This window comes from Seriola lalandi, unplaced genomic scaffold (genome assembly GCF_002814215.2).
Source record: "Seriola lalandi dorsalis isolate HSWRI2012SDOR001 ecotype SW California unplaced genomic scaffold, Sedor1 jcf7180002052349, whole genome shotgun sequence".
In the NCBI taxonomy this organism is placed as follows: domain Eukaryota; kingdom Metazoa; phylum Chordata; class Actinopteri; order Carangiformes; family Carangidae; genus Seriola; species Seriola lalandi.
In genome coordinates this window covers 1-22,152 of record NW_019522902.1, presented here as the reverse complement: position 1 = coordinate 22,152, position 22,152 = coordinate 1, and the positions used below count along the sequence as shown (strand labels likewise).

General features: G+C 39.3%; 1 protein-coding gene across 1 annotated transcript; it reads left to right on the top strand.

The window, feature by feature from the left end:
- Positions 1-3,083: 3,083 nt before the first annotated feature.
- mchr2b (melanin concentrating hormone receptor 2b) lies at positions 3,084-10,398 on the top strand. The gene is made up of 2 exons (XM_023400407.2): positions 3,084-3,733; positions 5,859-10,398. The coding sequence occupies exons 1-2, from the start codon at positions 3,330-3,332 to the stop codon at positions 6,496-6,498; spliced, it is 1,044 nt and encodes a 347-aa protein (XP_023256175.1). The 5' UTR covers positions 3,084-3,329; the 3' UTR covers positions 6,499-10,398.
- Positions 10,399-22,152: the final 11,754 nt, after the last annotated feature.

Below are 22,152 nucleotides of genomic sequence, written 5' to 3'. Positions count from 1 at the left end.
CAAACAATAAAATACCGAGATGTGATTGAGATGTGTCTAGGATGTGATTGGTGTCCACCAATGGCAAATTTCATTGATTGGATATATTTCAAAGAGGCACACACCTGTGTATATAAGGTCCCTCAGTTCACACTGCATGTCAGGACAAAAATCAAGCTATGAAGTCAGACTAGTGCGGACTAGAGAGACCTAGAGAGACCAATACATAAGAACTGATGAAGCCGCTTGGATAAGAGGCGAAACGTCTTCCACAGACAAATACAAGTCCAGTTGCCTTCGATTTAATCTGAGAAAGAGATAGCTATGAAGTCCAACAAACTCTCTGTGAACCTCAGCGATGAAAATGCTGTAATAACTGTGAAATGCAAGAAATTTGGAACTAGCGTGGTTTTTCCTACAGCTGGCCGTCCAGTCAAACTCTAACACAGCTTCAGAAGTCCTCTGTAGGGATTGGATAACCTGGCGGAAGGACGAGCACCTCAGCAGCACTCCATCAATCGAGTCTTTAGTACTTTTTTAACTTTACTATCAGGTTTGCCAAACATAATTTAAAGGACTCTGAGGGCATGAGGAAAAATATTGTCTTGTGTGATGAGACAGAAATTGAGCTCTGTGAACAGAACTCGAAGAGTATGTTTGAACACCAGGCACTGCTCATCACCTGGCTAATACCATCCCTACTGTGAAGCGAGTCGCTGGGAGCATCACGCTATCGAGTATGGAGGGGTGGCAGTGAGAGCTCAACGCACTGCAACTTAAGAAACATGTAGATAAATAGACAAAACACAAGAAAATTCAGAACACATCTTCATCAATTTCTCAACATGTGCTGCAAATACTCACAACACAATCAAATACACAAACACACTGCAAGCAGCACAAACGACAGCAGAAGTGTTTCCAGGGGACACTACAAAGTGATGAACCTGGTTTTTTGTCCTTTGTGGTGATTTTCTGTCTCATTGCTCATTTTGCATCTCTTTGCTGTCACTTTGTTGTGGTTTTATTCTCTTTGTGTATATTTGTATGTCTCTTTGTGGTCTTTCTGTTGGGACCATGTGGTGTGATGTCAACAGTGCTTGACTAGTTAAAGCTAAAAATTAAAAAAGCGATATCTCTCCTTACATCTCAGAACAGTATTGTGTTATTGCCTGTTGGCATTCATTTGTAATTTACTGCCCTGTTGTGGCCACAGTGTTGTCTCTGGACGCCAGGTTGACTACCAGCTGTTGTATATCTGATTTCTAATGTTTTTGTGGGCGTGGCTGTGTCCTTTTTACAAAAACTGGGGCTAGTCATGCAGAAGGGGTGAGCAGCATAATTAAGACACTTGCACATACACACTGTGGATAATCCTAAAATATTTGATGGGTGACTACAGGCAATTATGCTTGTTAAGCTTTCCTTGACTCAGCCTCCACCGTTCTGAGATCAGTTATCAGTTGCACACATTATTATACAGATGCATGTGGAAACTAAAATTGCACAGTAGACAATTACTTCAACAGTCTTTTCTTCCACAGCAGTAAGAGGCAGCAGTAGCAAGCAAATGAACTAATTATACAGTGATTTATCAGCTCAAATCCAGATCAAAACTTCTTCAGCCAGGAAGGAGTGCAGAAAGGTGAAGATGTCGAGGAAGAGTGCAACAAGATGCAGAAACTTCCTATTCCTATACCAGTATAGGAAAGACAGGCAGCACAAAATCATGAGAAAGGACAGGCCCTGAATTTATGATTAATCTGATACTACTACTGTGTCTCTGTGGTCATTTCTTGGTTTCTATCACAGACATTTTCCAGACATTTTTTCAAGGCCTATGTTTGGTGGGTCTGTTCAGTAATCCGGTGGTCAAAACCCATTGGACTTGCTGTTTTGGTCTTGCAGACGTTTTGCCACTCAACATGTTTTTAACTTGTAGATATAATCTTCACAGACACTCTTGATGACACCAATTACACTTTCCATCTCTGGGAACGAGGGGTTTGCTCACAGATCTAAATTGAAGAGATCAAGAAGATAAAACATAAATAAAAAATGTGATTTTCATTCAGGGTGGAATTTTCTTTTGCTGTCAATAAGTGACAGAGCTGAGTTTAAAGAGCTCATTAAAGCATGTGTGCTCTTGAACAGCGACAAAAGTCAGAAAAGTCACAAAGTGTATCCTATTCTCTATGAACACTGGTGTGAAAATAATTATATTATTGTGCACTTTGAAAAGTAGTTGAAACAGGAAGAAGCCATCACAGGGAATGAACAAACGGCACCTGAAACCAGCATGTGGAAAGCTTAAATATATTCCTGCTGACCTGTGGTCAGATCCCAGCAGAGCCCTCTCTCCTGAGCTGCTTCAAACCCCGGATCAAAGCTCCTCCTGGTGATGTCAGAACAAAGCTCCATAAAGAGAAAATCACATCTTTGGTATAGGGTTTAAGGATCCCCCCTGAGGTCGTATTCACCATTAAAAAACTTAATTGGTAGTGATCAGCTCAATGTCTTAAAGCTGAATCTAATCATCATTTGAAGAAAAGAAAAAGGGGAGACATTAAAAGCCCACTGGAAATGTATGTTTTAATTGAAATGAAAACACAAATGTCTTTTTGTGTAAAAGTAATTGAACCATGTGTCTCAATTTTACAGATGTTTGTGCCCCTCATATTTCATCTTCCCAGTGACTTAAACCCTTTAAAGTAACCTTAAGGAGGTAAGTTTCATACTTATCTTATTGATTCTGAGTTTTTATTGATTTTTTTTATGTTAAAGTTTAAACGTGAAAGGCTTTGCCATCTGTATTTATCACACTACAGAATGAGCTTTATTCTTATCAAAGTAGCCTATACAATAAACATGCTGCCGATTGTATATACACGGGCATCCGTTATATTGAAGTAACTGCCTCAAAATGCATCACAACAAGAGTTTCTTTACTCTCCTTAATTTCAAATCGTTATCAAGATGTGAATCAGGTCAAGATTTGTGGCTCCCAGGCTCGATTTGCTTCTTCTTATTATGACACAGCTAATGATCTTTGAAGGGAGGGAACTCTTGTCCACTGAGGCGCACACTGTTTGGTAAAGCGCACAGCAGATCCCAATTTGCTTCCAGAGATGAACGTGTTCCAGAGACCGTCATTGCTCATGTAGTCAGATTTTATTCCACGTTTACTTCTTTCAAGTCACTTGGTCTTTTATAGGGGGAAAACACGCTGAGACGAACTCAAGGTAAGAAGACGCGCTCTTGGACAGTGCGTGACTTTTCCGCACAAGTTTGGAGACCGGACTGCGCTTTAACTTCAACCACACCGAGGCGATTATTAAGAGGACGTGAAGATGAACGACACGGGCATATCGTGTAAAAACAACCAAACAGACAACTTGACTGACCCGTCATGTCTGAGCCAGTCTCCCTCATCCTACAGCCACATCGACATCACCACTTTCATGCACATATTCCCTTCCATTTACGGCATCCTGTGCTCAGTTGGAGTTATAGCCAATGGACTGGTCATCTACGCGGTGGCAGCGTGCAAGAAGAAAATGGTATCAGACATCTACGTGCTGAACTTGGCAATAGCAGACATGCTGTTCTTGCTTGTGATGCCCTTCAACATTCACCAGCTGGTCAGAGACAGACAGTGGGTCTTCGGAAACTTTATGTGTAAAGCAGTTGTGGTGGTGGATGTGAGCAACCAGTTCACCACAGTGGGAATTGTTACTGTGTTGTGCATTGATCGGTAAGTGCTCCATGCAGAAGTATGTCAGATTTGATGCGTGTTCAGTCCGTCAGTGTTTTCTTATTATTCTTTTAGGAGGTGGTGAAAAATCACGATATTTATCTGGAATTCAAAACAACAATACTACTACTAATAATAAGAACAACACGAGTAATAATAACAACAACAATGATAGCCCAATAGCAATAAAAAGAATAAAAGTAGAGGTGTTTAATCTTCCCCCAGTTATTATACTAAAAGTATACCACTAAACAGTCCATCTAAAAATATATACCCCATTGGAGAGCAGGAATCATCTGCCACAACCCATAAAAACATAATGTTCCTTGCATAAACAATCTGCGTGTCCTGTTTATGATCAGAACACATGAAGGACATGAAAGTGAGTCCTTATGCCAAGTGTCTGACTGATAAACATCTCCATTTGAAGGTAATCACAGCTGAAGGAGGTGTTTTCAGAGCTTCAGTGTCACAGGTTCTCAGAATAATACACATAATGTATTTCTTTAGGGCCACTAAACAGCTAGTTGTATTCTGATGAGCAGCGTCTGTACCCATAAATTCCTAATAACATTTAGAAATTGACTTATTACTTTTATTTTCATCATTATAACTTTACCAATATGGGTTTAGAGTATACAGCCTTGTCATCACAGCAAGTTATCTATTCTTTCAAATGAATCATCAAATAGTGGAAAAAAGATCAAACAGCCCTTTGAAAAACTGAATTCCACAACACCTTCAAAACAAGTAATTCAGGCTGTAATCTCGAAAAACAACGAATGACAACTTAAACAAACCAAGAAAAGTCTAGTTTGTGTCCCACATTGATAAGTTAGAAAACTACAGATACTAATAACATAATTTTAATGTTTACAGTGCCTTCCAAATTAGAGTGAAAAAGTTAGCCTCAAATATTGTGAAGTTTCATCTTTTAAAAACAACAGCAACAAATAAAATGATAATCTTTTTTTTCCTGGTAGTGCCAACAAAGACAGTGTTGTTTTAATCGATACAGGAAAAAGTTGTGTCTGTTGAACCTCAGCTGTGTAATTTCATTTCGTGGCAGTTTTGTGGTTATCAACATCCTGTTTCCAAATTACAGTGTAAAATCAAAGTTTAAAACAGTCATTGAATAACAACTTAACACTTTAGTTGTGTTAATAAAAAGTGTATATTGGCTTTTTAATCGGGTCTAGGCAAATAAAAGTGTGTTTAAAGCCTATAAAACACACTTTCAGTATGGATGCTGCCAAAAGAAACCTATTTTGACCTGAATCTATCCGCTGTAATGCCGTAAGCTACAGAGAGATCAATAATCTACACATACATGGTTGATACAACTCGTGCCAACGAATTCTCCCTCTGTATAAACCTAAAAAGGATGTAGCTACTTCTCCAAATCGAGAGTATAAAACATTCAGTGTAGCGTGGGTTTTGTTGGAGCTCTGACAGTCTGGTTTTTGATCATATCAGTATCAAAGTTAAGTTATCTGAGGCAACACGCCAGTAGGTCACACGTTGGGTTTGGATCTGCACTTAATGATTCAACTGTTAGACCAACATCAACATCAACATCAGGACTCCAGACATCAGCTTCTGTTGAGGAATAGAATTTTGAACTATTGATTTATGGACTAAGATAATTGTAATTTAGCAGGATAACCTGGGGAAAACATCTTAATGGTTTACTCGCTTGTTAAATCACCCCAGACAGGTCGGGCATGAACACAGAGTAACTTGTAACATGTAGACAGTGACTGAATGTATGTCATTTGCTCCACTTCAGTAACACTTGTAAGTAATGACAAAGCAGTCATTAAATTCCTGCTAAAGTCCTACAGTTTGAGATCAATAGTGACTAAACCGGCTGGGCAACTGCTCAAACTGAAAATGGAAATGTTCATCTCCTACTGCTAAGTCACCCTGTATAAATTACTGTACTGTAATCGCTGCATCCATCACTTTACTGAGTGCGTAATACGTAAAGTGTATCTTTGACAAGGTATTTGGTTTCATCATTGTTTGTCAAGGATGAAAATGACCTCTTCACAAAGCAAGTTGCTTTGATCGTCTGTGTTTGAGACTGCAGTCCAGCTCTTAACAAGTGACTTCTTCCTCCTAGGTACATAGCTATCGTCCACCCCACCTCGGAGAAGAGGACCATCCACTGGACCATCATGATCAACATGCTTGTGTGGCTGGGCAGCTTCCTCCTCACCGTCCCGGTCATGATGTATGCCAAGGTTGATCGCCCTCAGCATCTGGAGGTCTGCATGATGTACCTGGACGGGCCTGAGGACATGTACTGGTACACTTTCTACCAGTCAATCCTGGGCTACATCATCCCTCTTATCATCATCAGCACCTTCTACTCGCTCACCCTCTACCACGTTTTCAGCTCCATCCGCCGGGTGAAACGTAAGCAGTCCGTTTGGGCAAAAAGAGCCACCAAGATGGTCCTGATGGTAATCGCGGTGTTCCTGATCTGCTGGTCGCCCTACCACGTCATTCAGGTGATCAACCTGAGCAACAATACACCAACTATTGCCTTTGTCTACGCCTACCACATCAGCATCTGCCTAAGCTACTCCCACAGCTGCATCAACCCGCTCATGCTGCTCATCTTCGCACAGAACTACCGTGAGCGTCTCTGCCGCAGAAACGTGCTGCACAGCTCCCAGCACTCGTCCAAGCTCACGGTGGTCAAAACCGACGGTTCCAGTACAACCAACGACCCCAACTACCGCTGTACTGTTGTCTAATCGGAAAGATGTGTCATTTTGTAGATACACATGTAAATGTTTTGCCGCTCACCTCAAAAGGCAGCAGCTTGTCAAATGGTTTTGCCCGTGAAGTAATATTTCCCAACTTTTTCACAGTCGGAAATTGATCCCACACAAAAAAACTGGGCATAAAGCATAAGCAGCCATATCAACCATGACTCAAAGAAGTAAAACACAGGTCATGTCAAAGGTTTTCAAAAGAAAATGCAAAGAAAAAGAAACAGATCTTTGGCTCAGAAGAAAGCAAGAACGCTAAAAAAGGAAAGTGACTGTCTCTGAGTCAAAGCTAGAGGGAATTTCAGCAATGACTTCAAGGATGCAAAGACAAGAAGGGACGCTGAGAAGCGACTCAGACACGGCTCTCGTTTTCCTCTGGACAGGGACCTTTCATTAACCTTCATCGATTACAGGCTACATCCAGTGTCATGCTGGTCAGTGACAACACTGATGGGCAGCTTTTGAGATGTGGCACTGGCAAACATAAACACTTTCAAATCTGAAATATTGTGAAACTCACCAGTCTTTCACTAGTAGAGTATTAGCCAGCTCCCTGAGGGCACATGATGAAATTTAATTCCACCTAATAACTGTAAAGGTTGTTGTGACGTCGTCAGTCTAGTTAAAATAATTATCGGAGCCACTTTCTAATAAGGAACCACCTGAGGGGCTTATAAACTGTAATAAATCACTTTATTATGGTTAATAAACAATGTAGTTATTCATTATAGGTCAGCTATGAGCAATTAATAATAATAAATTAGGGCATTTTAAATAGTTTACAATATAATTGGCAGTTGTTTATCCTCTCTATTTTGTAATAATGTTATAATTTTGGTAAGTATGCAGTCGCAGTTATAAATGGTGTAAAGGGTCATTAAGTTTGGTTTTAAAAGTTTAATCTGCCTTTGTAAGTGTGAATAAATTGTCGATAAATTGATTTTGGTCCAGATCGTCTGTCAAACAGCTGAGGTATAATCTTCACAACCTGGCAACCCAAAATGTATTCTTATTATTATCAAATCATTACATATAATTATGTTAACCATGAATAAAGCCATTAATTACAACTCACTTATTAGAAAGTGTTACCCAGTTATCTGACATGTAATTGTTAAATAGTTGAGTTGGGAAAGAAAAGAAAGCATTTGTGAAACCAGTGGCAGTTTCTTGCTGGTCAAACATGAGAAGTTTTGTGAGTCTCATGACAAAAGTGTGTTTCTAATATAACTACACATTGCTGACTGTTGCCAGTGTAAGTACTGTAAGTCATGAGTATTTGGTGATGACTGACACGTTCTTCACCTAATGATGGAGCCGAACAGTTAGCACACTGTTTGATGAAGCATGTTTACAGTATTTAAAGAGAAACACTGGTTGCTAATTATGAACAATAGAAGTCTGTTATTTTGCTATTTCTGGACTGAGCAGAATGACCTGAATCTATTCGTTGTAGGCTCTAATTGCTGGAAAATGCAGTGTAAAACACCAGTGACTGCCTTATGCTAATGTCTCACCAACATAAAGACAAGCAAGAGTCTGTCAGATTGTCGGGAAAGGCCTACAGCGGTGCAGTTGATCCTAGTGGATGTTTTACAATCTTTATGGTCACAAATATATCACCCCACGCATCAACAGTGCAGTCAACGAAACAGAGGATGAATAAACACAACAATGGACAACTACATACTGATAGCTTTGTTACTTGGGAGGAAAGTTGGTGAAACTGATAATAAAACTCATACTATATATTGATATTATATATTGAGTTAGATGGTGTAGATTTTTGAAGAAATCTGTGGTGGTCTTCTACTGTTTTTCTATTTAATGTACAATCTTCAGATTGTTGTTGCTTGTCTGTTATTTTCAATGCGAGACTCATCTGTATTCACTCAAACTGTTCAGGAGCTGCTTTCAAATGCAATTTTTGTGGTAAGGAGCACTCAGAAGACAAATACAGCGATATTGCAGACAACAAACAATGTGAAGGACAGTGCTTTCGCTTTGATATCATGTCATTTGTCTGACTGAACATTTGCATAATGAAAATGCTGAAGAGGCAGATTTACAGGAAAATTATATTTGCATTATCTTTTGTCACCATGGTTATTAAGTATGTTTACAATGATACTGGAGCACTAAATGTGATATACTGTGTGTCCTGTACATGAATCACATGTCCGTACACTCAAGCAGCTGTGCATCACACTGTTATATAGTTCTTCTCCGTGCTGTGTGCAAAGATTGTAGGCATTGTTTTACTTTATTCGAGGCTGGAAAACCAGTAGGGCAAAGAGGACAACTGGGCCCCGGGGCCGTAGAAATCAGTCTGTGCTAATTTGATAACTAGCAAATCTGTTGGGTAATATTCTCGACTAATCCACAATATAAACTGAACTGCTAAGGGCCTTTAAGTCACAGGGTATATTTTTACTTGATCATGAGGCCCCTGTTTTTTTTGTCTGTGCTGGAAAAACAAACCAGTTTTATGATCTGACAGCTGTCTGGTTTAGTTTTGGTTTGATTTAGGCACAAAAACAACTTTGACAAAATGGCAAATTTTCTTGACTCACCGCTCCACTCCGACCTCCTCCATCAGTCAAATTTACGGCCGTTTAACAAAGTCGCACTACTTCATACTTTGCTGCCAATGAGAAAGAGCCATGATTCCAATAGCTGCCAGAGCGCTCTCTCACCTGAACATAAACACATGTTGTTTTGGGGAATTTTCTGAAATGACAGATTGCTATAATTTTTCTTTTTCACAGGTTGAGTGGTAATCACCGTTACGCTTACACAATGAATATTCCTAAATAAAGTTGAGTGTAATCAAATTTCAATCAGTTTATTTTTGCCCTGGGGCCGGACAGATGGTTAATCCAGCCTGGACTTTCATATGGTCTTTCTCGGTGTTTGATATTGTTGAGTAGTTATCATCCTTTTTTTGACATTTTCATTGTTACTGTGTCAACTGGCCAATGAAATCCTTAAAAGCGTATGTGGTTGTTGTAGTCTGCGGTATAACTTACTTGCCATAACTTATAATAAACAGATATATGAGTTATATCTGAACACTGTAAATATTCAGACTGATATTGTACTGCATAAGTGTATACTTCCAATTGCTTCCCAGTGATTGTCGATGGAGAAACTACAGCCTGTGCTTTGATAATCACTAATTTAACAAGTGTCACACCAGAGACTACTTTCGTTTGTGTTTAATTCATCACTGCTGTTATTTGTTTCACTTTAACATCTGTAAAGAATACCCAGATGAGATTCAGGCTTTTAAATCAGTGATTGCTGCAGTGGTAATATTGGAGATGCATCTTTGATTGCCCTCACCCACGTCAAACAAAAACAATTGACTTTGCTACTTAAGCTGTTTCTCGTAAGCTCTTAAGTTAATAATGAGTGCAGCAGGCTGCTTGGGGATGCCAAGTGAACCAGTATAAAAATAATAAGTACTGTCATTTATGGTGTGGAAGTCTATTTGCCTCATGTTTGTCTGGTGCGGGCGGGTTGACAGCAGAAAGAGTTTCAGAGTCGATGTCTTTGAGGATTTTCAGTCATCCAGCACATGGTTATTCAAGAAAAGTCAAATCGAGGGCAACTGTAGACACCTGAGGACGTTTCACCTCTCATCCAAGAGGCTGAGCTGAACTGAATTGAAGGAGCTTCTTGGATGAGCGGTGATAGTCCAGTTACCCACAATTCAACTCCTATTGGCGTTCCAGAGTCACAAACAATCCACTTAAGTTACCTTGGATGAGACGTCACCCTCAACCTTGGGTTTTTGGTTTTTGTTTGATTCTCATGTTAACAACTGCAGATTCAGGCTGTAGAGGATTATAGAAACTGAATTAAAGACCCTCTGAAGTATCTGTGTTGTCACAGCGGTTTTATGAATGACTTTCTCCATGTTGTGAAGCCAGCATTCTTTATGATCCTTAGTGTAATTTGATTTAAAGTTGTGGACACAGTTGAACAAAATTACCATGGCAGCAGAGAATATAGTAGTATATAGTAAACCTTTGACAGTCCTTGCTTTCAGACTGGATGAGACTGAGATGAGATAAGATATGTGAGGCTGATGTGTGGTCTTCCCTTACCTGAAAATATAAATATAGAACATTCCTAGACCACAGGGAGGGAGTTTACTGTGGTGTGTTGGCCTTTTGTAGTCACATTTCTGTTTTGACTCTCATGAAGTTGAAAAATTAAACAGAAAAAAAAAAAATTTGTATATTTAAAGAGGAGGTGTGACTTAAAAAAATACATGGAGCTCGTTGGTTAGCTTACCTTAGCATGAAGACTGGAAATGGGGGGAAACAGCTCGCTGGGCTCTCTCCAATGTTTGACAATATATGATAAAATAATATGATTAAATATTTGCATCATCTTTGTTTAAAATTTTAACACATGTCATAAATTTCTGTTAGTGGACAGAGATGTAACATAATTCACTAATGAACTTTAGAGCTGGTTGGGAAATATTTGAAATTCAGGCTTGCTGTTTCTCTCTGTTTCCAGTCGTTAATATAAGCTGAGCTGACGGGCTATAGCTGTACGGACATAGGTGGTATCAATCTTATTATAATTGAAATTAATGTTCAAATATGAAAATTCATTCATTTCTGATTAAAATTTCTTTAACTATTGACAAATATAAGAAAGCAGCAGCTAAGAAAAGACAGGCAGTATAAAGTACATTAACTGTATATAGATAAATTTGTACAGTTCTTTTTGAATGAAAACTACTTTTATTCCAACATAAATGTGAAAAACGAGTCCTGTTCTTATTCAGTCTTCCTTTGTAGACAGGAATTTGCCTCTGTCAACCTTGTCAAATGGGATTTTCAGCTTTCTGTTCACAGTGAAATCTCCCAGGTTGTGTGTTGAAAGTTCATTTTTAAAGGTAAAAGACTTAAACATGTCATTTTACCCTCTTCTTCACATTCACTGATACAAGCAGCACCTGCTCTGCATCAAAAAAACATTCCACTCCTGATTCAATAAATGGTTGGACACTAGTCCTTTTATGATCTGGGCAAACACATAAATCACATGATTTTCTCCTCACTTGTCCTCTGCACTGACTTCTCTTCCCCATCTCAGTGAAGCACAGATCTGTCCCAACAGAGACAACATAAATCAAATTATGGATTCTTTACACTCATGTCTCAGGCCTGGAGAGAAGAAGATAAACTTTTTTTTTCCTAGGAAGGAAGGGCTATTATCATGAGATCATAAAAGATGCACACCTAACAAATCGTCCACTCTTCTGCTGAAACATTAAAGAAAAATCGCTGCCTGTAGGATAAGCGGGAAGCAGGTTTTACAGAGCTTCTCAGGTGCTCGAGCATGGCTGATGAACCAACGCTGACTATGAAAACTAAAATGCTGCAGTAGCATAATGCTGTTGCAAAAATGTTACACCTGATAATATTTCCCTGTGGAAGTGGAAGTGGGGTGATCTCCTCTAAGGTTTGGAGTGATAAACTACAAATGAACAGCGTATACATTTCAGCTCATCCAACATTCACACCCAAACTCTACTCAAATATCATCTGTCACAGCTCTCGCTATTTCTGTGTTGGCTAACTGTGTTGCAAAAGATGACTCACTGGCTGTGATAACTATTATGGGATGAGTTTCGTTAGTCCCACGTGAACCAACAAAAGTGGATTAATCCACAGCTGTAATTAGGCCTGAAAAAATGCACAATTTTCTCCTGGTTGAGCAACATTTGCTAAAAAACCACAGTGCCCAGCTGTTTCTTTTTTTTTTTTTGGGGGGGGGGGGGGTGTCAATTTCTGAGTGAAACTATACATTTGTAACCCATTTTTAAAGATCTACTGCTTCAGTAGGAACCAATGGGCTATGGGCTGATTTCCACAGACAGGGTGGAGAAATCAGAGTATTGAGAGACAGACCAACACAAAGTCGGTTGTTGTGTTTTCATGTGATTTGTAGAGAATCAGAGAAATACAGAAAGAGACCAGCCTCATCCGTTAAGCAAACCCAGACTGTCAGTGTGATCAGTTATCATCTATCTCGACTGAAACAATGCTCTTTCCCTACTCCTCCCCTGGTCGATTACGTAGAAAGTCAGAAAGCATAAAAGTTAAATCCACAGGGGATAACTCCATTCACCAGAAGAATGAACACCAAAAGCACGTCTTCCACTTTTGCATTTAAGTCAGACAAGTCAAGTAGAATAGATTGTTATGTGAATGTAGAATATGTACAGTGTTGATGTGACAATACTAACTTCACTTTCCACCTGCAGCCATTTCTGTGGCTGCAGGTGCCAAGTTCAAATTGAATGGAAGTGCAAGGGGCAACATGGGACATTTGATGCTGATCTTTAACAACTCAAGTACAAAAACATTAAGGCCTGAAGAGAATGAACTTATGACATTCATGCACCACACACTGCAAAAATGTAATAAACCAACAGACTAATAGCCATTGGAAACCGGCTTCCTCTAAGATGCTGCTAAAAATTGAACCACTGAAAAAAATCATTGCTGGCGTTGGTGACTGTTTACGTGCACACAAGAAACCAGATGAAATGAGGTTTAAAAACTTGGATAAAGCTTTCACACGCACTCCAAAAGTCTGATTATGTCATGAAGTACAAATCTAGTTGAAAATGTTTTATATCCAAGTGTTTTCACATTGTCATTGGAAAGAACACGGGGGATATGATCAGGTGTCTCCTGCTTCCTTCTTTTTCAGTTGGGAAACAACAAAATTGTCCATTACAGCTATCATCTGTTGGACTGTGATCAAACCAATAGACAATTTTGACAACCATGTCCCTTCTAAATGTGCATCCAGTCACCTTCTGTTGACAGTGATGACTTATTTCAAGTGTTTCCCTTTGCGACTGCTTTATGATTTTTTTGTTAGTAAACTGCATGAATGAAAAACATTGAAGTTTTATGGCAGTTAAACGTGGGGTGCTCAGTCAAATGACTGCTTTATACTTGTGCTTATATACCATCACAAAGACACAATACGTCAATACCTCTATTGTGTGATCCGCTATAGGGGAATAAAAATTGAATGAACAGAGAGAGCTGCACGGCATCCTCATGTTGCTGCTACACAAACGTACCCACTGTCAAGGTCATCTGTGTTTTCCTCGCCTTCACTTTAATGAGAGACAGTGTGTTGTCTGTCTCATCCATTGAGTGTTTTTAAGAAGTTTTCAAATGTGTAAGGCAGTGGTTTGGTGTGGATAAATGGAAAAAAATGAAGAGTTTATCTCCATCGGTCTGAACACAGCCTAAAACTCCCGATTACATACAGATGGTCACTAATCAGATTTCTCCTCCAAACTTTCTCCTCGTCTGGATCTTTAAAGCAATCTCAGAAATCTGAGAGGTTTGTCTTTTTTTTTCCATTTTTTCCCATAATTCTTGAAAATCTGAAAACCCACATTCCAGCTATCTTTTAGAGCATCCCAGAGACTGTCTTGTGATGCTGCTTGAATTTTCTCTTCACAAATGCTCCCAAAGATGTTCAGTGGGGGTGAGGTCTTGTGACTTGCTGACGGAAAGCCATGCGAATGAACACTTGTTGCTCTTCCTTGGACTTTAAATAGGACCGGAAGAGCTCTGATGCATGTTTACGGTTATTATTTTGCCCAAAAACAAGTCCTCTGCAACACTTTTTCAAAGCCTGGAGGGATTTCACTGCATGCCTCTGCAGGAGAGAGGGGCACTTGTCTTTGATTGGTGGCGGGATGATCCTTTGCTAATCACTGATTCAATACCAACAGTGTTTGACTGCAGCTTATAAACTCCATTGCATTAACATGATATGTGGCTGTTTCTTCATGCAATGATGACACTTGGGTTCAAAATTTGTTTAATCTATAAACAAAGACTTTCTTTCCAGGAGTTAATTTTTGGTCTATTTGGTCTGTTTAGATTTGCTTTCATTGCTTCGTCACTGATTCGGAAAATGTTGTTCATTGACCAGCGCTAAGAGGACAGGCTGGCTTTGCTTCTCTTTATATCTTGGGTGTAGAGATGTTGTTCCAGCTCATAAAGACATCACAGTGACATTATTCTAAAGTTATTAGCTTTTCCTGTCCGTCTTTGGGTAAAAACAGGCTTGATTAGTTTAAAAGGCCAGGACATAAAAAAAATTCCAATGCTTTTTTTAGCGCTAACTTCAACTCCAAATGATTAAATTCTCTTGACAATGTTACAACAAACTATAGTTATAATGGAAATCCCAGATCAAATTAAAGTACCATGAGTAGTAACAATAAAGTGGATCAAGTGGATTAGATTAGATGACTTAATTAATTCTCAGAGGCAAAAATACTGTTGTCACTAATAACAGTAATAGACAGTAATAAATAACAAAACACATGCAAGTAAGACAGGTCCCAGCAGACAATATGCAAGACACACTGTCACTGCAATCAAACTAACACATATTCCAAGAAGACTTCAGTGAAGCTCAGAGGCCTGCCAGCTGCTAAATTAAATTGCAACTGATAAATCAAGAAAAGGTCAATCACAACTGAGGCACCTAAAAATAAGATCAACAAAATGAGGTCAAAACCTAGAATATGTGCGAAATATGTAACAAGTACCAAATAGTGACTGAAACGCAGCTTGTTAACTTCCAAGACATTTCCAAGTTGCTGCTCTGCTGCTAATCCTGATTTTATAACCACAGTCTGACAAAATCACCAAACACATTAGTTCAAGACAAAGACTGTGCTGTGACTTCGGCTACATGTATTTCAAATGATCACTCACAGAGGAAGTTAGAAGCTACAGAATTTCTTTCTTCCTCTTTTCTCTTTTAGTACAAAGCCTTGTTTTGAGTCGCTCCCATTTGCCATGTTAAAGTTACTGCATTATGTGTTTATACAAACTCAATATTTCCTGTAATTGTTTCAAATTAAAAGCCGTTTGGAGTTTTAGTGGACGGAAACCCTTTATTTCTTATCATGGCTTTTATTGGTGTGCTGCAGTCAGTGTATTGTCTCATTTCCAGTTGCTGGTGTTTCTGTATTTACATCTGCTAGTTTCTTTAGCTTGGAATTTAAAAATGACTTCTCTTTCTCCTTCCCACTCTCCTGCTCTGCTTGGTGTGTCTTAAGTTTAGTTATTCTTCTGCCTCCTTTAGTAATGATGATACACGTAATGAATGCTGTTTATTTGCCGTAACCGAGGCAAGGCTCAGTGAACTGGAAGCGCCACTCCGCTTCCCCGCAGCTTCAGAGCAGCTGGGAAACCATGGGTGGCTGAGTGACTGCCTGTAACTAGAGGGGTAGCCCTAAGCCCACTGTTGGCCCCCATACACATTCCAGTCATGAGACATTCGGCTAGTGGAAACATTATCAGTCAGTCAGCCAGTCAGTAAGTCAGGGACATTCGCCATTATAGGGCTGGTGCATTCCAGCCAATAAAACAGACGTGTAAAACAAAAACTTAAAAGTCAATAACATTCGTTTTGACAAACAAGAGGTGACCTTCACAGTGATGTCTGGTTTGAACTCTCTGTTCTTTATGGTGAACACATTTCTAATGAATCTGGGGGTCAAACTAAATATAGAACCTTCATTTTCAATAACCTGAATGAATTAATAACAATCAGTCACTCAGCAAGTCCACAGTGATTGGCAAAAAATTCCAGACCTGAATGTAAAATTCTCGTCCTGAGGAAAATATGTTTAATTGTCGAGTTGGGATGAAAAATGAACTTGAATCAGTCAGACACAGCAGGGACGGTGGAACAACATGAAAGTAGAAAAGTAAAGGAAGCACTGATGTACAAAGCAGTTTCTGTCTTTTAATTTTTTCATTAAAAGACATGAGATAAACATATTTACTGTATAGTAACAGGCTCACAGTCAAATAGTGACCATTTAAGTGATAGAAAAAACTCTTTCATGGTGTCCTTAAGTAAAAATTTTCTCAGAGCAAATGTGTGATCTTGTCTTTGTAGTTATGAGAAAACAACATTCTGGGATTAGCAGAGGAAACTGACAAATCTGTTGGTATGTGGTTAATTGTGTGCATCGATGATCCACACTGGCAGCCATTTGTGCATTGAAGAAGGCTCATAAACTTGTTCATTTAGGCATAAAGACTGCCCTTGTACTGATGAACACCTTCCTCCAGGCCTTGCCCAGAATGAATCTACTCTTACAAAGCAACGCCTGTATTTCCAGGCTTCATGAGCTCTGACATTAAAAAAATAGAGGTCTTTGTTGAAAGAATGTTTTGTGTAATTCCTGCATGACTTAAGGATCGATAAAGTGTACTGTGGTCTTATGAAGGCTTGTAGGAGAGGCATACTCACTTGTGCAAGTCCTCTTTCTCTGTGTCTTACAGAGCACACACTGAGCGAGCCAAAGTCAACAGCAAGTTGCTCTGCAGTGTTTCCAGCCAAGGTCAAGTAAACAGGGTTATTAGATATATCATGGCCCAACAATATAAACAAAGAGTAAAAGTTACATGGCGGTATCGTGTTTGCCTCTCTAAGAAGCTGTATGTGAACTACATTAATCACTTTCAGAATTGACTCTGTGACCCTGAGTACAGAGCTGTTTCCTGTGCTTGTTGCGTCAGTTCAACATCTTTTGAGTATTTACTTCATATATTTATACACAATACACTGTAAATCATTTTAAGTTCATTCAACTTAGAAAATGAAGTTCCCCTGCTGCCATGAAAATGTAAGTTAACTGACTTTTAAATAGTTCAACGGTTAAATAGTTATTTGGGGGCCAAGCTGTGGAGCACCCATTGTGTTTCTGCCTTTTCTTCATCATATTCTTCTGCCTTGGGAGTCTATGGCAGAACCATGTGGTAAAACGTTTTGAAATTCAGCACACTGATTGGGGACACTCCCATGATGCTTTCCATCAAGTTTGGAGGTGCTTTAACGGATGCAGCTTTTCAACCCTATGCCCAATTTTCAAAAATGGGATACCATTGGATTTCTTGGATCAAGCTGAGTTCAATGCATACGATGTCAATTTCCTCCATTTGGATTTTTATGTAAAATAGTTTTATTCGTTTCTCCTTGGACAAACATAGTCCAACCTTCATTAAAATTGGCACAGATGATCTTCAGACTAGGCCTCACAAAAGTTATCACATAGATTTTTAATTTTTGAAAGTGTTAGTCTATTTTGAGGAAGTCCAAAATCATTGACATCAATTTGTCTCCTGGGGGCACTGCAATAAGTAAAAATACATTTTAGCTAATAACCAACAAAAACCCATTCCAATTCTTGCTTCTGGTAAGGTCTTGTTTCATGTTAAAGTTCAAGACAAGGTAACTTGTCATGTCATCCTAATTGATGCAGCTGCAATTTTGGATTTTATTGGAAAGCCTTTTTTCTTGCTGCTGATTGAACAACTTTTGTCCAATCTTTACCAAAGTTGGCACAGATGTTCTTCAACTGGTGGCAAAGGTGCCAAACAAGAAATCAAGTCATATCTCAGCCAATCTTTGATCAACTGACATGAAACTTGCTGTGAGTGCTTACAACCATGCCCCTTGAAATAATGACATCATGTTTCCATGGCAAACTGTGGCTTGCTGGACTGCTTGGCCTGTACATTGCTGCTTGCAGCTATATTTCAACCTTGTTATATGAGTTTAGAAAATGTAAAACAAACTAAATCAGTTAACTGAATTTGAAAAAACAAGTTATTCATTAAATCGACTGCTTAGTCACATGTACAGTCATTACAGGAAGATTTGTTTTCCTTTTACATTTTCTCAGTTTGAAAGAGTCAGTTGGCTGCAGCTGGTGAAGCCACTTCCTACAGGAATCATTACAAAGACAATTTGATAACCTTCATCGTGGTTAGCATGGTTTACATTATTATAAAAGCAACTGTGACCTATATTCACATGCATTAGACACACAGACTGACACAGACATCTGTTTTATCTGTTTTTTTCAAACAGACATGTTTTGTCCCTGAAGATTTTTAATCTTCAAACAATGCAAGCTGGGAAGTCTTTTTTATTTTTTTTTAACCTTCATTTAATGAGTTGAGTGAACTTTCAGCAGTTCATTCATTCATTCAACTCATCATCTCGAGTCAAAAGACTTCAAATTAGTTAAATTAAACAAGTCATGTTTTTAAATTGTAAAATGGTCCAAAAATGAAACTACACATCCTCAGTTGAATTAACTTAAAATCAACAATACTTACATATTTACATTGCATTAACGAGAAAAAATTAGTTGATTCCACTAAATTCCTATAAGATGTTTTACAGTGTGGGCTACTAGCTCAATGCTGCGCTTCCTCTAAATCAGGGGTCGGGAACCTTTTTGACTCAGAGAGCCTTGAAAGCAAAATATTTGGAAATTTATTTCAGTGAGAGCCATATAATATATTTTAAGACTGAATTCAACTAAATACGCGGAGTTGCTGCTGGCTAGCTTGCACCCTGCTCAGTAGCTCTTGGCACGCTTTTTTCCTGCTGTCTCCCGCAGGGTATTTTGATGCAAAGGTAGCATGGCGTGTGTCGAAGTGCCGCTTTACATTCGACCGTTTCATCGATGCAAATTTTTGCATTGCAAATTAGGCACACTGCAGAACCTGCTCTCTCCACAAAGGCGAATTCTTCAGTCCATTCGTCCTGAAATGTACGATACTCATCATCTTTTTTTCTTTTCGCCATCTTCTTCGTCGAAGGGTTAGCTTTGAGCTAATGACCGAGCAGACTGATTCAAAAGGGGGCGTTTACCTGTTTACCCAGCAACGGCCAACATAGGCTATTATCATCCAATTAAAATAATGGACAATTGCTCCTGCAGCCAACTGCAGCCCTGAACAGGACATGGGCAGTGGAAAATCGATGGATGGATTAAAACAAGTGATAATATTTTATGTTTTATCTGAAAAGCCGAAATCTGCGAGCCAGATGCAATCATCAAAAGAGCCACACCTGGCTCGCGAGCCATAGGTTCCCGACCCCTGCTCTAAATAATACAAAGCATGGCTGAGAAGACGCTTGATATGAGTTTAAAACTGTGAATAATACGATAATAGTAAAAAAAAAAAAAAGTAAATAAAAGATTACATTAGGAATTCAGACTGCTGTTTGTGCCACAGGCGGGTTTGTCAGGTTTACCAATCAGAGGGCTGATAAGTGGAACCTCAAACGTGCACAAGCCAACAGAAAAGAAACAGTTGATTTAAGATGGAATTATGCTTTTCTGAGGATAAATGTAATCACCTCTGCCAACCTTGGCAGAGATGTTAAGGGTAATTGTAGGTTGCAGAGGCTTGGAGAAGCCAACATGCACACCTCCCAACTCTCAGCTGTGCAGACCTGCATGTCAGGAAAGTTGATAGGTTGATTCAGGCCCTGTTGGAAGTATTCAAACAAAGATTAAAAGAGGAGAAGAAATATAAAAGAAACCGCTACTTGAGTGACCCCCATGCACGATAGCCTATGTATATATATATATATATATACACAATATATTTTAGAAAAGATGAGAATGTTTTCAATTCAAATTTTTCCCTATTAAAATCTATTGTAACTGAAGTAAATCAGAATTGCCATTCTCCTGGCCCTGATCCAGCTGTTATGCTACTTTTAAGGGTGCTGCATGGCTATCTCACAGAATTGTTTTCTCTTTCACATGTTAGACACATTTATCAACACATTGTATGAATACTGCCTAAGAAGACGGCGTTGGTCTCCTTCCCTTACCAGCTGAAGCACTACACTCAGTGCTGCCTTTGGTTAGAAGGTTTACTTCTATCCAGAGAGTTTGTGATTTCAATATTGTTCCAATAATGCATTTCATGAGCAGATCAGTGCCTGAAATGTCCAATATCTTTCAGCTAGCAGGACTAAGATATTAAAGCTATTGCTCTCCATTAAGGAGCGAAGTACAAACTTTCCACAGACCCACTGCGCATTCAGTGACTGTTGGACAGAAGTCAAAAAACAAAATCAATAACAAATGAAATTCTTTTTTGTTTGTTTTGTTTTTTGTTTCCATGTCTGTTATCCATCTATTTAATACATAAAGCTAGCCACAGCAACAAATAAACAGGACTAACAGCTAACTAATATATCACACATCTACCCCCGCTGATAGCACTTACTGGCAAAACTACAGAAAATTATTTGTCTCGTGTCCTGAGGGTTTGGAGGAATCCGCCTCAATTTGTCATACTGCTTCAAAGGCTCACCAGAATATCTCCACCTGTTTTAAACACATTAGCTAACATGCATTTATTGACGCCTCTGAATCTAGTTACTTTCTCTGATTAAGTGATTCTCAGTCTCAATGAGCAGTGACGGGCCTTCCAGTCTTCGAGCGGCCCTGTGTGGGATGGTAATGTGGGATGAAATAACTGAGATTGACTATTGATCAGGTGCCTGTGTACAGCCCTGAGGCACCTCAATATAATCACTTCCACACTTGTTCTGTCTCCTTCTGAGCGTGGCTGATGGAGTGATGAAAGAGGATGCGACCACACTGCACGAGGTGCAATTTGTCATAATTCAATACGCACCAACGCACATGCGGAGACTCACAGACACCAGTTATAAGAGTGAGAACAGGTTACAGGCCCTGATCCAGATGCATCATAACGTAATTGTTTTGATCATCTATATTAAGACTGTCTCTTATACACATCTGTGAGGTTAAGCTTCATGCAGGCGTTGAGGCTTTCATCCGTTAAACGTGATCGTAGGTTGGACTTGATGTTTTTAAGATGTGAAAATGACTGCTCACATGAATACGTAGATCCAAACATGGTCAATACAGCAATACTCACACGCTTCAGTGTGTCGTATGTGACAGGAAGCGCGTTCCAAGTTTTGATAATCAGCTGGTCTTCGGGTTGAAGTTTTTTCATTTCGGTCCACATGTGCTTGCTCGCCAACTCCGCTTTCTGTCGTGCGATTCTTTCCAAATCTTCATTCAGTGGCTTGAACTTATTCACCCACATGTCTGAGGCCTTCAGGTCAGCCACTTCTGCTTCAAAATCTCTGAGGGAGACATCAGGAATGTAACTCAGGTCGGCTGTGTTCAGTGAACACTCGTTTGGATGGGTGATGAACTTAAAAAGATGAGTGTGCTCACGAAATTCTCCAAAGCGTGCTTTGAACGACTGTAGGAGACTGGATGTGAAGCCAGCTAGCTGGTGGAGATCAAAGTTTTGAGTGGGCTCACTTGCTGTGCATGCATCTTTTAATTGTCTCAGTTTTTCAAAATGTAGTAAACGACCTGTTTGATCATCGATGCAATTTTGTCATTGCAAATTAGGCACACTGCAGAACCTGCTCTCTCCACAAAGGCGAATTCTTCAGTCCATTCGTCCTGAAATGTACGATACTCATCATCTTTTTTACTTTTCGCCATCTTCTTCGTCAAAGGGTTAGCTTTGAGCTAATGACCGAGCAGACTGATTCAAAAGGGGGCGTTTACCTGTTTACCCAGCAACGGCCAACGTAGGCTATTATCATCCAATTAAAATAATGGACAATTGCTCCTGCAGCCAACTGCAGCCCTGAACAGGACATGAGCAGTGGAAAATCGATGGATGGATTAAAACAAGTGATAATATTTTATGTTTTATCTGAAAAGCCGAAATCTGC